The 17,030-nt window shown below is 41.2% G+C and overlaps 1 protein-coding gene across 1 annotated transcript in view; it reads left to right on the top strand.

Moving 5' to 3' along the window:
* Positions 1 to 17,030, top strand: part of lcor (ligand dependent nuclear receptor corepressor) — a 76,996-nt gene that overhangs the window by 30,058 nt on the left and 29,908 nt on the right. Inside the window, exon 2 of the mRNA XM_030729907.1 lies at positions 14,879 to 14,944. Coding sequence (XP_030585767.1) covers positions 14,879 to 14,944 — 66 coding nt within the window. The remainder of the gene's footprint in view (positions 1 to 14,878; positions 14,945 to 17,030) is intronic.

Here is a 17,030-nt window from a genome sequence, read left to right as displayed (position 1 = left end):
GGGGCGGGGCCGAGCACAGTGGAGGGCGTTGGAGCTGAAAAAACCCCCTTGGTGTGTTCGGTGGCTGAGGTGCTGCCAGCACAAATTGGATTTTCTGCTCTTCAGTAGCTCAGCTGTTCGCTAAGCATGATGTCACTCCAAATCTGTCTGTCTTTCTCCCTTTCTCTCTGTTGCCCCCCCCCCCCCCCCCCCCCCCCCCCCCCCCCCCCCCCCCATCCTCCCTCTGGTCAGAATGAGTTTTAATTCAAGTGAAATGTAGGTCAAGTGGGAACCAGATGAGATTGTTTAACATACTTTTGCCGCCTGATGCTTCTGCTGCATGAAAAAAAAAAAAAAGGAAAGAAATCAAAACAAATGGTGTTAAACGCAGCACGTGTACCCATTTGTGCATGTGTGCTTGTGTGGAGCAGGCTTGAAGTTGAAGTGGAGCTTCTTTACTCAGTTGCGTGCCATGGCACAGTGAGTCACTGAATCTCATTAGATATCTCTGCATGAGTGTGAGTCTGTGTAACAGTTACAGTTCAGTGACCACTGAAACAGACCTTCAGATTAAAATCCTTAGAATTCCTGTTTTGTTTGTTTGTTTGAATTTTGATTTTTTCTTTTCAGTATTTTATCAAAAATGAGATCAGTTGTAAAAACTGTGCACTGCTCAGCATTAAAGGAGAGTGTCCCTCTTCTGTCTGTTATCGGCTCTTAAGCCACTGGGTCATTGTGTAATGGAAAAAGTTGTGTATGTTGTAAACATAAGTGCAACATGTTCATATAACATGGTACATGTTGCCTTTTTTTCCTTTTCACTTTGCAGAAACCTGTTCTGTACTGTTTTACCGATGAAGGATTCTGTAAGCTGTGCAGGATGCCATTTGTTACTTAGGAAACATAAAAATGCATGGCAGCATATCCTCAGACTGTGCTGTGTGGTGAAAATGAATTTACCCGTGTCCGTTCTGGATGTTTGATTAGTTACTGGCATATTTCATGAGAGGGGAAGACTTGTTGTGACTAGAGTATTTTCTGCATTGCTGATTTAAAATTCAGAGGAAACTCTGAGTGAGAAGCTTCAAAAGATGAACTCTACCACCTCCTTCAGAAGAGTGTTTCAGTGCTTATGAGCAAGAAAAGGCAGTAGTAGTAGTACATCTAATAAAAAACTAAATTCAGTGCTCCAAACTAAAGACTCTCAACACCTGCTGAGCAGTCAGATCACAGCTGAAAGGAGTCATTGATTTTTAACAGTGTATCAGCTGGCCCCAGTTTTAATGATCACATCCTTCAAGTTGAAAGCCAGATTTCTTCTAGTACCAGCGTCTAACAGTAAACGCAATATTTCTGAGTTTTGGAATGTTTTAAAAATTGCTGATATTTCTTAAGTTTCAAGAAAAATAAGATCCAAGTATTTTTCTTAAATGAAGACTTTTATGACATTTGGTTCCAGAAAATATACCCGACTTAAGATTTTTGCAACAGCATTCTCTTTGAGTTTGTGTCCTTGGGCAGCACTCTGGCGCTCCCAGCATGGCTACTGCTTTTAGATGAGGGAAGAGCAGACGTGAGAGAATGGGTGGGTAGTGAACAAAGATTGAGTTGGTGTGGCCTAAAAGCCTCCTGTCTTTTCAGTGAGCTGTGAGCAGCGTACATTGCAGGAACTTAGAGTAGAACTTGCTGCTGTCAGGCCAACCCTGGGGGGTGAATTCCCAGTGCACAACCCCATGAAGGGCAAAAAATTGCAAATAGGCTCTTGGTCATCTTTCTGACCCGATGCACTGTCTTCATGCTTGGACACTGCTGACTATTTTACTAAAAGAACTGCTGTTAACTCTCTGGGTTATAGCAAAAGACTGAGCTCCATCCACAAGAGTGGGTCACTTTTGGTAATTGTTGCTATTCGTGCTTTTTCTTGTAACTTATCTGTTGCACCTTTTATTAGTGGTATCTCTGAACAAAAGCACCCGTGTCTCCAATTCCACTGCAGTCTCTATTTTTCTCTTGGAAAAATGATGGGAGAAGCTCAAACCAGTGAACCTGCATGTACAGTAGGTGCTGTTGTTTGTTCTGCTGGTTCCTACCGATTCCTACTAGCCCCAAACAAGACCCAGGATAGTGCTGAAACTGCCTCGTTTGTGAGAAGCTGCCGATAGATGACATAATGATGTTGAAGTTATGAATGCTGCTGGACACACCAGCACACATGGCCAACTACAGCACTGCTAACAAGATTAGATGTCACCCTTGTTTGCTTTCCATCCGAGGCCGGATGTTTTTCATTTGGTAGAACGACTCATTTGTACTGTTGTTTTTGTGTGTGTGTGTGTGTGTGTGTGTGTGTGTGTGTGTGTGTGTGTGTGTGTGTGTGTGTGTGTGTGTTACACAGCTGAGCTATTACGCTTTGCTCTCCTGGAAGAAAAAAGAAGGTAATTTAGATCATCAAATCCCCACCTCCCATTGCAAAGAACTTGATAGTAATTACCAGTGGAAGATTGGGCTCAGAGGCTTCGTACAAGGAGATAATGAAGCAGACAAAGACCTCAGTTTCACAGCTCTTTTGATGCTAATGAGGAGACTCAGCATGTGATTGTTGACTCGTGTGCCACAGCAACAGAACTTTCCCACAGTGCCGCTTTCAGTGCTGAAACTTTGCCACGTGCCAGAACAAACATTCCTCACACAAAGCTTCTGGACAGTCTGCCAGGCTGCCTGAAACCACCGTTTCATGTGCTCTGTGGCTAAAAACCCTTCTGTGACCTACTCCCAGAGCATTAGTGCCAGCATGTCTCTTTGGAACTGATGTACACTCTTTTTGATGGCATAAGACATTAAAAGAAGTTGCTGTTAGAGGCTGTTTTGATGCTGTAGCAACAATAGAAACAATATTTGCTTCCTTACTTACCTTTATATTAGGTTGTGGTCTTGTTTGTCCAGGTTTTAATGTTCCAAAGACCTGAGCTGAGGTTAGTTCAGCCTGATCCAAAGAGGAAAGAGTATATATGAAAAATCACAGCTCACCAGTTAGCAAGATGGTGCGAAGAGAAAAGTAGAAACACACTTTTTCCTGCACTTTATAAGTCAAGTAATGACTACAACATGCCATTTTATCAGAGCTGTCAGTCAGCAGTCTGCTTAAATCCTTTCATTTAATGGACATACTGACACACCAACCTGAAGCGCACGTCTGTTCAAATATCATTTGATCAAATCACATCTCCAACAAAAATTCCATTTGCATCTTTTGTACTAGGTTGAAAGTAGAAGAGTCACAGGAAATGTCTCTGTCTTAAAAAGGTCTCAGCTAATAGGTCCTCTCTACTGCTCACTGGACTGCGTTGACCCATGTAAACAATTATCTACCCAGCAGTAAATGTCACCAATTAAAGCAAATTACCAAAGACATAATTATTTTCTGTTGTTGAGCTTAAAAAGTTAGTCAACGCTGGTCTTTAACTCTTCAGGGGAATAATTAGTCGACTTTCCTTCTTTCTCCAAGTTCTTATGACATATAAGATTGAAACAGTTTTATCACATTTTTTATTTATTTATTTTTTGGTGGTGCTTTTGTTGCTCAAGAAAGACTGACTGGTGTGAAAAAGTCCCCTCTCTTAGTATCAAAATAAGTTACTGAACAACAATCCTGATCTTCAGAACAGGGTGTGATTGATATATCCACCGATATTAGTTATTTGCATGTATATGCATTTCTTATGGCCAGTAAATGAAAATTTAAAGAGTAAAGAAGAGACGTGAGCAAAGCGGAGATGGGCGAAACTCATAACCGAGTTATGAGTGTTGATGTTGCATAATTTGTCCCCCAGAGGGCAACTTCTTTTGGCAACATTTGTTTGGAACGCCACAAAGACAACAACCAGACTGGGTTGCTCCTGGGCAGAGCATAAGCAAATAATCCACAACTTGTGACAATAAAACAAGTTTATTTTAAAACAGCAACATCATATTGTGTTAGTAAGGAGTCATAAATAACTACATAGACTTAAGACTGATATCTGGTTAAGACCGATATCTGGTTAAGACCGATATCTGGTCTTATTTAAAAATCCTATATTGGGCAGACTCTACTACTTCTACCATTCTTCCAAAAGATATTTGCTCCTTTGGTTTTTTTCATGATGGGAATAACATGGGGGCTCAAACTCTCCCCATAGATTTTGAAGTGGGTTGAGATCTGGTGACAGTGAAGGTTATACCACAATACTTTAGTTTCATAGCCACCAAACGGTGGCTGATGGGAGTGGTCTCACCAAACTCGTACTTGGTGAGACCACTCCCATCAGGTCTCATCACAAAGGCGATGACTTACAACTTTTGTACCGATTTGCACTGACTTCTTCCTCTGAGGCAGCAAGTAGACTAAAACCGCTCTTCAGTGCAAAACAAAACTGGATACCTTTTACTGTAGTGGTCAAAGGATTCAAGCTCAAGTGGCATCAGGGATGGCACGATGGCTTGAGACTAGTTGGCATCCAATAGGAGGGGCAACAATTTAGGCCAAAAACAGAAAAAAAGAGAAATCCAAGGCCAAAGCTTTGTGGGTTCCCCTCAGCAAAAAACACCTCACAGTTTTTCACAAGCACTTTATTTCAGCCCACACATTTAAAATGTTCAAAATGCTGCCTTATTATAAGCCCAGCTCTGCGCAAACTTTTTAACAGTCCCCTTTCCCGTGCCAGCCTCTCGCTCTCCTGTGTTCTGTGCTCCTTTCCTAATTGCTGTCCTTTGGAAATGATTTTGAGTACTTGTTTGGGGCACTGAGAGAGTCTTTAAAAGGCAAGGTCTCCGTCTCAGTAACAGTTTAAAACATTCTTGTTTCTTTAACATTCTTTTCCCCACCCAACTTCAAGCTAACAGTTTAGATTCTTTTAATTTCTGCTGTAAATAATTTCTTCCTATGCCTCAAAGAAATTTCAAGAGAGGCTGATGAGCAAGAAAAATGTTACCTATCTCTCCATGCATCACAGAACTGGCTTCATTTATTTTATTTATTTATTTTTTTTTTATTGTTGGGTCTTTATGACTTTCATTTTCAGTTAGTTCCACACCCATTCTTTTATGCAACCTTGTACTGTAATGAAAGATCCAGTTATATGAAGAGGAACATAGAATGGAAAATTGAAATTAGAAACTCTTGTCCTTTTCATTGGGAAGGAGAGAAGGGTTGCACGTTTTTAATGTCAGCAGAGTCGATCAAAGGTCTGAAAGTACTTCAGAAGTTAATATGAATTAAATGACTTCCTTTAAAGAAAGCTGAAAGAAGGATCCAGCAGAATGCAGTGAAGGTTTTCATCATTATTTAAGCATTTGGCTGTGTATTGACACAGTTCATGTGTCAGTGTGTTATTCTCGTGCAGAAGCATCATAAGAGGCTATGGTAAAGGGAACTGAGACATTGTCCCATTTTACACTCTATCTAAGTCAAGTTTATGACATTTAATCATTTAGTGCTTTGAGTTTTTTTTTCTTCATCACTAAGTGCTTTACATTGCAAGGACATGAGAGCATATTAACTAAAGTTATATACAGTGACAGAAAAGTCTGAGCTTCTGAATCCAAAAGTTGGGGGAAGAAGAAAGTTTTTTGGAGGTATTCCAATGGAAAAAACAAGTTTTCTTTTCAGACAAGTATGTGCACCCTTACTGAGAAATTAAGAGTGGAAGTAGCAGCTAATTCAGTGCATTTGATTACCTCAGCATCAGCAAGTGTGACCACCTCTATGAAAAGCAGAAGCTTCCTCAGTTTGCTGGAGCGTTCAGGTGTGCGTTAACACAATGCTACAATCTTCCCAGGAATGGACATCCCAGCAAATTGATGAAATTAGGGAACGAGAAAGCCAAAAGCTACAACTCAAACTCTACAAATACAGCACATCAGCACAAACGCTTCATAACGACTGTCGGGCACGGCGGTGGAGAGGTGATGATTTGGGCTTGTTTTGCAGACGCAGGACCCGGAGAGTCATTGAGTTGATTATGAGCTCCTCTGGATACAAAGTATTATGTGAGACCATCTGTGCAAAAGCTAAAGTCCAGACCTCAACCTGATCAAAATTCTGTGGGGCGACCTTAAGAGAGCTGCCCACAAACCTGAATGAACTGAAGTAAAGAAGAGTGGATCAAAAGTCCTCTGCAACGATAGAAGAACCACAGGAGTGCACAGCGCTGTGAAAACGTTCTTTCCCGCATGTTTGTACAAAATAGATGGACGTGTAGTCACTGGGACATTGGTTTGAGTCCTCTGTGGAGCTCTGTGTTTTGGCAGTTAACTGCTCAGCTTTTGGAAGCAAGGTCCCTCCCTGAACCTGGTTCTGCCAGAGGTTTCTAACTAAAAGGGGGGTTTTCCTTCCCATTGTCACCAGGGGATGATCAACAATGATCAGACTGCTGGGAATATTGTGGGGTCTTTATTTTGCAGTATAAAATGCCTTAAGGCAACTGTTGCTGTATTTTGGCACTATATAAAAATAAATTAACCTGAAAACATCCTAAAACAATATCAGATCATTTCATGAGGTTTGATTTCCCAGCTATTAATATGTGCGTAGCAATAAAACATTTTTGCCTTGTTAGTTATGAGAAACGTTGCACTGACCTGGCAGAGTTAAGGTACATTTATCTAGTGATTTGTCCAGATTCAATCTCATTGATATGATAGTGTTGTTATTTATACTAGACTGTAAATCACCATACAGAAATATTAAAAAGTCACACCTTCCTGTTCAGCATCGGTCCGCTGCGTTTTTCCCAGTCTGTTCTCGTCTTTCCCTCCCTCACAGCCCTGCAGTTTACCACGTTAGCACACAAAGTAATTGGCAGAAAATAAAAGAATACACACAGTACCACTCCTGTTCTTTAATACTTCACTAATCACCGCTATCTGCTTGCCCCCAAGAGTCCCCACCTTATGTAGTCCATCATTTGCACTAACACATAAATTCTCCATTTCTCCTTTAATTGTTTTCAATTAGCTTCTTGTTAGCACTTTCATATGTGGCTCTATACGCCTGGACCAGCTCTTCTTCTCACTTTTTCTGGCTCTCGCAATACTAGAAGAGCTAAAATCTAAGAAATGTTGAATGTTTGCGTTGGAGGTCAAAAAGGAAAAGACGAAGATGAAGAAAGTGGCTATAAATACTTGACAGCATGACTAGAAACCATAGCAGAGGGACTGAGCAGAGAGGTAATAGTTTCAGGTGTCATCAGCAGCAGATGAAAGGAAACGCAGAGAGACATCTTCATCCTCCTTCCTGCTCACCACCACATAATGAAATAATTAGATAGTTAGAGAAGTAATTGGAATTTTTCTTTCCTCCCACTGAGACAGTCGCTCGGCTGCAGAAATGAGCAGAGAGAACAGAAAAGGGAGCACAGATTTGGAGCTGCCTTACCACACCCACAGTCCAAACCTGCCCCACTGCATTATGGGGAGACTGGAAGCCAAATTTGCCTTGACCTATCGTTTGCATTTTCAGAGTCAGCCGTGCGTACACACTCTGGGTATTTGTCTTTGGATTAAAGGAGGAGCCTCATTTCATTGCACTCATTCAGTCACTCGTCGTTTCACGATGGGGGCGATTTGTCAACCAATCCCAGAGCTCGACCTAGTTTTTGTTCTCCTTTCTTCCCCAAAGCCACGGGCACGCTCAGCTGTCGAAATCATCCGAACATACAGTCAAAGCACCAAAGCCTGATATGTGTTGCGATACAGTGCATTGTTGTGTTGAGTCACCTTCTTATGAGGCAGACTTTGATTGTTTTTACAGCATTTCTGCTGCATTAACAAGCGTGTGTATGCGCGCGCAATGGCGGCGGCGTGTTAGTCACAGAAATAGCTGCCAGCGCACTTCGGCCTCCTTTGAGCTCATCATTAGATACTTCAGAGAAATGAGATGAGATGAGATTAGGGATTTGGTTTGCTGAGAGGACGTCAGATTGAATCGATACACCGTGTTTAGGCTGCGATTTTCCTTTCTGCTGCTGCTTTATCCAACAGTTTGTTTGACATCCTGTGTTTGACCACGCCTTTGGCCAATCATGCACATATTTGCTTTACTCATATTCCTCCTTCAGTCTCCTGGACACACACCCACACATGTGCAAACATGCATGCGTATGCTCTTATGTATATGCATGTGGCATATACATACACCATGCCAGCGGTGGTTGTGACTCTTAGTAAACAAGCTTTCACATTTGTATTTGTTCTCGCAGAGAAGCACTAAATGGTTCAATTGTTGCGCTGAAGTTTGTTCTCCTGCAGAGAAGAAAGGCTTTAGTGTTTCCCTCTGCTGTGATGTTTTTAAATCACAGCTCTTTTCATCTGTAGATTTTCAGTGTTTCAAATGGTTTCTCACTTTGCATGAATCTTTAGTGTGTGAGCAACAATGCAGCACTGGTGTTTTTAAACCACCAGTTTATGGTCTAAAACAAACTCAGTGCAAGTGAACCAATTATGCTTATTTCAGTCTCCATTGTTTTTGTTCTTGGACCTTGTTTTTTTTTTTTTTTTTTTTGCAAAATAGTCCGTATTGATTTAATATTTCTTGTCCCTGTGACACCGCCCATGTTTTACAAACATTTGTAAAAGATGACATCGTGCTCAAAGATTTTTTTAAAAATGATTTCCCCCAGTTCAGTCACCGCTGATGTTATTTAAATACTGAAATGCAGTAAAAGGATCAAAAATATACAGAAGGGTGTTTGAGTCGAGCGAGGTCTGAGCGTACACAGTGGAGGCTTTCAGATTGTGCCCCTTCAGTAAGTGAGCAACTGAAAGTCAGCTGACCTCGATTCTAGCTACCACTACATTAACATTTTTATGCCCATAAAGATTTACATTCAGTTTACAAAATCTCAACCACAGCTTTGCATACATAATCAAACACACTCAATGGTCTGAGCATGCTCAAACAGCTGAACAGCCAGGCATGTTGGTGACAGTGATCCCAAGGTTACTTTTTTGTTTATGGGGGAAAACTTTAATATTCCCTCTGTACGTTGCCTTGTTAAAGCATAGGTCAGACCAAATTTTATTTCTTTGTGACAGTCATTCAGGCATCATCCAATCAAGCCAGACAGCGACATCGCCATGAACCTCACATTAAAAACAAGAGAGACAAGAAAAAAGCGTTTCTAATTTGCTTTAACTGGACGTTTTATAGGAAAATACACAAAGATAAAGAAAAACACCAATAGCATCAAAATGCATTTGCATGGCACTCAAGCATCTATAAACTTACTATATTAGCAGGAAAGTTTACATACTATAGTAACTTTAGGAGGAGTGAGTCATAGTTAGCCTAACATCATTTTAGCTTATCAAGCTGTAACATAGTAGCAAACTGGCTACACATTAAATAGAAAAAAGAGCAAATATTCATCCTTCAATAGTAGTGTTTGTGGCTGCCCAATAAATAAGCATAAGAGTGTAGAATACGTGCTCAGTTATTTGGACAAGTACTGCAAATAATCTGACTGTACCTCTGGTTGTTAAGTTATCACATGATCCTGTGTCACTCCAGATTTGTGTCCCACATTGTCTCTGGTAGATGATATGTTATAATCAGGGTCAAAGTGCAAAGAATGGCAGAGAATAATGTTTCATTTTTACCTTTAAGCACCAGTCTCTGTGAAAATTACTGCAGCTATTTAGAGCAGCTACATTCAAGAGGGCAGAGATCATAAACACCAGAGGTCTGCTGCAGTGATCTGATAAAGTTCAGGCAAAGCTTTTTCTATTTTCTTTTCTTAACCATCTTTGTAATTATTACTGTAACTTTATTTTTAATAATATCCAGATTGAATAAGCTTGTCAATCAGCATCTGTCCAGTAACTAATACTCGGGTTTTTGGTTGTTAAAGCTCTGTGTAGTTATTTTTGCATGTGCATATATAATTATCATGTCAAAAAAAGTAAACTTCTAACAGCTCACACATTAAAGTGATGATCGGCTGCTTCTTAAGACCTTGTGCATTGCTTTGAAGCGGATGGTTTGTGGCTATAATGGCCCCATTGGAGCCCCCGGTTCCATAGATAATCCTCTGTAATGTATTCACCACCTCATCCTGTCAGCCAACATATTCTTTTCTAGTCACTTCAGTTTCTTGCCTTAAAGCTGAAATCAGGGTTGTTGTGTCTAAAGTGATGCTGTTTAAAAAAAAAAAAAAAAAGATCTATAGAAGGAAAAGTGGTGCATGGCAACACAACACAGTGTTCAGTGTATCTCAAGTGCGCAGGGATAGACAAACTTCATTTTGCACTTTCATCAGCTATAAATGAAGTAGAAATTTTATTTACATAGCACATTTTATTATGTGTAAACTAAGAGTGCTTTACAGGGCGAAAAAAATATAGACATAAATGAGAAAAACATAACAGGCAACATAAATGTAAGCATGAGTAAAATGTTGAATCTGAGTCAATAAAGCATACGCCCAGTATACATCAAACATATCACGCAGCAATAAAGGCCACAAAGTAACTGTTACAGTATGTGTCCCACATCCACCCGCAGCAGTTAGCCGCGGGCGTGATAGAGTAGGAACGTTTTGGACAGAAACTGTTGCGTTGGGCTTTGAAGGCAACAAGCTGCTTGTTGCAGAGAGCAGGATAAGTGAAGGCAGCCTCACCACACTAACTCTGACAGAGTGACCTCTGTATGATGATCTTACAGGCCCGACCAGGGTTGGATATGTATTGAAGGGCCAAACCATTAAGTACTTAACTGTGTATTGAAATGATTTTGAAGGTGTAGTACTGCGAGACAACAAGTTTACTTCAAGACTGATATGTCCATTTCTATGTATACTGAAAACTCTCCATGCAGCTCCTAATTGGTCTCACTGAGCAGTCATAACCATCCATATTAGTATAGCTGTGCTGGACTCTCTTCATAACCTGCCTGTCATCCAGCTTGGATAAGGGGCTTCTATGATGACCATTGTTTGTAGCTTAATCACAGGTTCACGCCCACTTATGCATATGTCAAACCTGGTGCACCACTCTCTGTCTCCCTGTAACGATTGTCTGAAATTGTCTCTCCCCCCTCGCTAACCCTTTCTATTACAGCCAGGCTTTCAACTATAAACATACAGCACATCTTAAAAAACTATTCAGAGAGACCAAATGTCTGCACATCCTTAACTCCACGCTGCTGTTAGGGTTAATGAGGTATTGATTTGATCAGGACCAGGCAAGGGGCCTTATTCTGAAGGCTGTGGTCATAATGAATTATTAATGCTCATTCAGCACTATATATAGCTTGCATCCAGTGGTCACAAGAAAGTCAAGCGTTGGTTCCTCTGTGCTGCTTAACTGAATCCCTGATTTGCTCCCCTCTCTTCTTCCTGCTCAGATTGATTGCACTGCTTCCTTCAGAGTCCAGTTCGTTTTTTTTTTTTTGTGGTTCTTGGAAATCTGAGAGATGTTGTGTGTTTGTGTGTGTGTGTGTGCGCGCTTTGATTTGACAAGCTCAACTTGAATGAATTTTTGAGTTCAGTTGCTGTCAAGAGATACCAAAGCAGCGGTGCAACAGCACTGAGAGCGCCCCCCCCCCCCCCCCCCCCCCCAAATATTTGAGAGCATGATGCTGATCTTCACATTGAGACAGAACAGTGTCAGTGTGATGTCTTCTGAGGAGCTCTATCCACACAATTAAAAAAACAAAGAGTCCAAATCTGATCAGCATCATTCAGGGGCCGAATGCGAAAGTACTCAAAACTGCAGTTCATCTAAAACGGATCCAAAACTGGTTCCATGATAAAATGAAAAAAAAAAAAAATGTTTTCAACCTGGTACAAACAGCAGCTTTGGTCTGTACAGTTCATAACAAGGTGCAGCTAACTGTTTACTAGCGTTAGCTGATGTCATATAAATATGGCAGCTTTTGGCTCCAAGAAACCAAAATGGTGGCAGCCGACGTTTGGCCACATCCATCTGTTAGATACAGTGTGTGGTTAGTTCACTGTTGACACATTTCCTCTGACTGGTTGTGTCACTTTGTAATATTGATGCCAAAGCTTTGAACAATAATAATGAGCTTTTCAATAAAGTTGTCGGGCTTGTGTGTTTACATGATTATCATTTAAGTCATATCTGTGTTGTAGCCTACATGTGCAGCATTTTCCCCCCACGATTCACCGCATCAGTCATTTGTTGACATATTTGCTTTTGTTGGTTGTTGTTTGGTTGTTTGTTTTTGCATGATTCAGCTTATTGTCTGGTGGTCCCGTCCATGTACGCATTTTGTGTGTGCGTGCATCTCGTAGTTTTTGTAACGCTGCTGTCAGCTGTGCTGCTGAAGCTTCAGAGGTTTGTATGTGAGAGCGAGAGCGAGATTATATTCACGTGCATTTTTCCATAACACAGCCACACAATCCCAGATGCCATAGTGTGTGTGTGTGTGTGTGTGTGTGTGTGTGTGTGTGTAGTCTCTTTCTACTGTGTCATGTGTGAATGCTTTTGGACACTCGGTGTGTGTGTGTGTTCACTGAATGACCTACATTTGTGGAGCTTTTTGCTAGTGGCTCAAGAGACTTTGTTGCTGTTATCCCATCTAGCCAATCACATCCCCTAATCTCATGCATCCAATCACGACTTTGGCCTTGAGGGGGCGTCGTCTTCTACTCTACCAGATCTGCTGTTAGAGGCGCGTTTGTTACTCACTGTTGCGCTCACTGTCTTATGGCCCAAATAGAGCAGTAGGTTCTGTAATTTTGACTTTCCGCACTGATTTCTCTTGCAGCGCTGCAACCCTAATTATTTCCCCCCTGACTTGAAAGGAGAGTTGTGTTTCCTCACACATTGCCAGCTGGAGAGGGAAAAAAACCCCGAAGCTTTTGAAACTTCTTTGAAGCTTCCGTTTTTTTTGTTCTCAAAGCTGCCTTTGTTGGTCGCATGAATTTTGCATGTGCAGGTTTAAGGGAACTGCGATGCGCGCGCGCGCGTGTGTGTGTGTGTGTGTGTGTGTGGGTAAGTAGGTGGATGTGTTTTCATATAACATACTCTGCAAACTTAAGAAAGTGTCCATCAGAATAGGCTTAGCATTTACGGCTTCATATATGATAAGAATAATAACTTTAAAATTCCACATTTTGCCTATTTTTGGTTAATGCTGTGATCTATACCGATTACATAAAATAGCTATTTGCTTTCCATATTCATCATCATTAAATAGATGAGTCCTTGCAATAGATTTGGTTGAGTTTTTTAAACTAATATTTCTGTTGATGTTGTGACACCACATGGGAGGTCTTGCTGGAATTTAAAGGATAACACAACTTCCTTTGTATCTGGCACACAAGCCTAAACACTGAGGGATTGGTAATGAGGGATTTCTTTCTCTGTTACACAAACACTCACCGTTTGGCACACTTTGTTACGGCAGTGTGACTTATTGTGCGTGTGTTCCTGCATGTCTAAGCCCATAATCAGGAATGTGCTCACTGTTAAAGGAAGCGCAGAAAATCAAATTTTCATGCCAAAAGGAAGAAATGAGACTAAAACAGCATCTGCAGGTAAATATAATGTGATGAAAGGCACCTGTGACTATACATACACATACCGTAGCATTGAGGCTACAAATAGGTTCTGTGGTCGTGCAGCTTTGGATCAGGAAACCAGTCACATAACCACAACAGATCATTTATTCTAACTTCACACGTTCACTCTACTAAAATTTAAGAGCTGTGCAAAACACAACCATTCGTACACTGTTATTAACCATCAGATTAAAGCTGATGGTAAGTGTTGCAACCTTATGGCCACAGTTTCAAACCAGTGTGCGCACGCACTGAGTCAGAACCGATTGTCTCGTGTCATGTATTAATTACAGCAGAATAAAATAGCCGCCAAATCAACACTGATTCATACCGACTACATTTCTTCCATACTGGACTGAAACCTATAAAAACGCAGCTACAGTCCTTGAATCTTTGACCTCCTTCCTATATTGGTTGCTTATAGTGTTGGTGCTGTGGGAGCTGAAGTGTTGTTGTTGACTGTAATGATTTTATAACACAGACACACATTTCCATGCAGGCTGTGGTTTTATCAGTCTCTGCCATTCCTGCAAGTAAAGCAGCGTGGCCTCAGACTGTCACCTTCAACACCGAACGAAGTGGCCACACTTGAACTGTGTGCATGTGTGTGTGTGTGTGCGTGCGTGCAGTATCTACTGTATGCACCCCTCGAACCCTTCCATCCGCTGCTCGAGATGCACACACATTTAAACACACATATGTCTTTGTCTCTGTTTCAATGTGTCTGCCTCCGTTTTCATTTAGTGGAGGATGGGTTGGGGGGAGGAAAGAGAGAAGAAAGGTGGAGATGGTGGTGGTGGTGGTGGTTGGGGGGGCGGCTGGTCAGGTTGAAAATTACAATATGTATTTATGTTTCTTTTTGTATGCCGTTGCCAAGCAACAGCACATCGAGGGTATTTACAGTTAATAAAAAGTGAGTGACATTAGCTTGGTGTATTAGAGGTAAATCGCTCATTTGCTGTAAGAGCTGGAAAGAAAGTGTGCGTGTGTGTGTAGGTGTGTGTGTGTGCCTTGTGTTCATATTGTGTGCATATGTGTAATAGGTGCTCACTGAGCCTCATCTTTGTAGATATTTAACTGTTCGTGTGCCTGAGAGGCCTTTGTTTTTCATTGTGCGTGTACAAAAACAGCTTCCGTGCCATCTATTACATGCATATTTGTGCGTGCACATAAAATTATGTATTTACTTTTAATTTTTAATTTGAATTGTTTTTTTCATGCCCATTACTATATCGCATGATTTAAGATTTTAGAGGTTTACATTTGGAAAAACAATGCTGCACTTATAAATGTGTCAGCTGGCATTAACCTCACGCCTTGTCTCTCTTTCACAGGCTTTGAAAGCATCTTGGAAGGCTTGTTTGGGCCGGGACTAGTGAAAGACATCACCCTATTCCAAGGTAAACATGCACAACAAACAAATCTGCATTTGCAAATACAACTGTATACAAACTCACCAGCCATGGTTAGTAATGCACGCGGAAGGTTGTCCTGACATTTCTCTGGAAACAGACATGCAAAGTAATATACGTGTAATGAAACTGTAAGAAAAAGAGCAGGAACTCGAAAGTTTAATAAAATGAAACAAATTCTTTAAAAGAAAAATAATATAAAACATTTTTATTAGCCCCAGTGCTGTTTAGCAGGGCTGAAATCACTTCCATCTTGTTCTGTGGAGTGCTTTTACATTTTTTCTGTTTAAAAAAAAAAAATATGTATGCACATATAGCAGGAACTCAGCTCTTAGTGTTATTCGATGTGAGAGGCAGTATGGGCCTTCAATAAATATATACTCATATGACAATGAGCAAAGCAGCATCTCCCCACTGAACTGTCTTTAAAACATTTACTGCCGTGCCGACAGAAGTGACACGGCTGCACAAAGCGCTTAGAATACAAAACATTCTGATTAATGCATACAATAGCCGTGTTTAATTTATGCGGGCCAGATGTCACTATACAGAGTCGGAGAAGGACAAAACCTGGCAGCCTGGACCAGCTGAGCTCGAAGGTTTCTCTGTTAATGACTCTCTCGCTGCTCTCTGATGTTAGAGATGCTCATAGATGGTTAAATACAAAAAAAAAAAAAAGAGTGCCTTAAATGCATCTGCTAAGACAGCATTCACAGTCAGAGCATGAGCAACAGAAACCGGCCTCCAGCGTGCCAGTCTGAACGATGCCGTCTTTTTCAATGTCAGCTGATGTTACAGATCAACAACACCCTGAAGATTTTTCTTCATTTTAGCTCCTGTTTTTGAGATGAGTCGTGGAATGCTCAAATATTTGACTGTTGAGATTTTGTCACTAGATGTAGCTACTTTTCAGATCCCTTTAGCAGAAGCTGTTTCCCCCCCTTTTTTCTAAAAAAAAGGGCCTAGGAAACTCGGAGAGAGGAGAGAGTTTGTTACTGTATCTTACTGCTTTGCTCACACAGGAGCAGCCCTCGCTCTCTGCTCTGTTTATTAGGTGAGTGAGCAGCGAGGCTTCAGAGAGTTGCAGAGAGCAGCAGTGCACAGTCTGAGAGACCTTCTCTCTGAGTGATCACTTTACATGTAAATGTAGTCTAAGTCACAGTACAGCCATTGTCTTTATCTCTCGTGTATGTTGATTTTTCTTTTTTTTTTTCACATTTATAAAATCACTGGTCGGCCCTCGCTGAAGGAAGCTTTGATTATTTGCTGTTGTTGTTGTTGTTGTACAGATGCTCCAACAAAACCCAGAAAATGATTTGACAGTAACACAAAGACAAAGTGTTGGTCCTGAAAGTGTTCAGCTTTAGAAGAGCCGCTTGACTGGCTCGTGCAGTTTCCAGAAGCCTCACTTCATATTGGAGATAAATTAAACCAGGCGTTCTCAAAGTGCAGCCCGTGGGCAGATGGTGGCCCTTGGTAACGTTTATACCGCCCATCAGTGCAAAGAGAGATTGAACAGCTATACATTTCATTCATCAGCAGTCCATGTTATACTGTGATACAGTCGAGCAGAACAAGACCAGGAAAATCTCTTCTGTTCTAGCAATCAAAGCAGGCCAAACCTTTGTAATATTGACAAATCCACCCACTATCCACTTTATTAGGTACACCTATTTAACTGCTCGTTAATGTAAGTATCTTACGACATGACACCAACTCAGTCACCAACTCGACCTGCTGAAGTTCAAACCGAGCAGCAGAATGGGGAAGAAAGGGCGTGACTGTTGGTGCCAGACGTGCTGGTCTGAGTATTTCAGAAACTGCTGCTGGGATTTTCCTGCACAACCATCTCCAGGGTTCACAGAGAATGGTTTAAAAAAGAGTAAATATCCAGTGAGCATCAGTTCTCTGGAGAAAAATGTCTTGTTGATGGCAGAGGTCAGAGGAGAATGGCCAAACTGCTTCGAGCTGATAGGAAGGCAACAGTAACTCCAGTAACTACTTGTTGAAATTGAGATGTGCAGAAAAGCATCTCTGAATGCTCAGCACATCAAACCAAATGGGCTACAACCGC

Source organism: Archocentrus centrarchus, chromosome 1, assembly GCF_007364275.1.
Source record: "Archocentrus centrarchus isolate MPI-CPG fArcCen1 chromosome 1, fArcCen1, whole genome shotgun sequence".
In the NCBI taxonomy this organism is placed as follows: Eukaryota; Metazoa; Chordata; class Actinopteri; order Cichliformes; family Cichlidae; genus Archocentrus; species Archocentrus centrarchus.
Note: the sequence above shows the minus strand (reverse complement) of the source record. Positions and strands in the feature narration are given on the sequence as shown.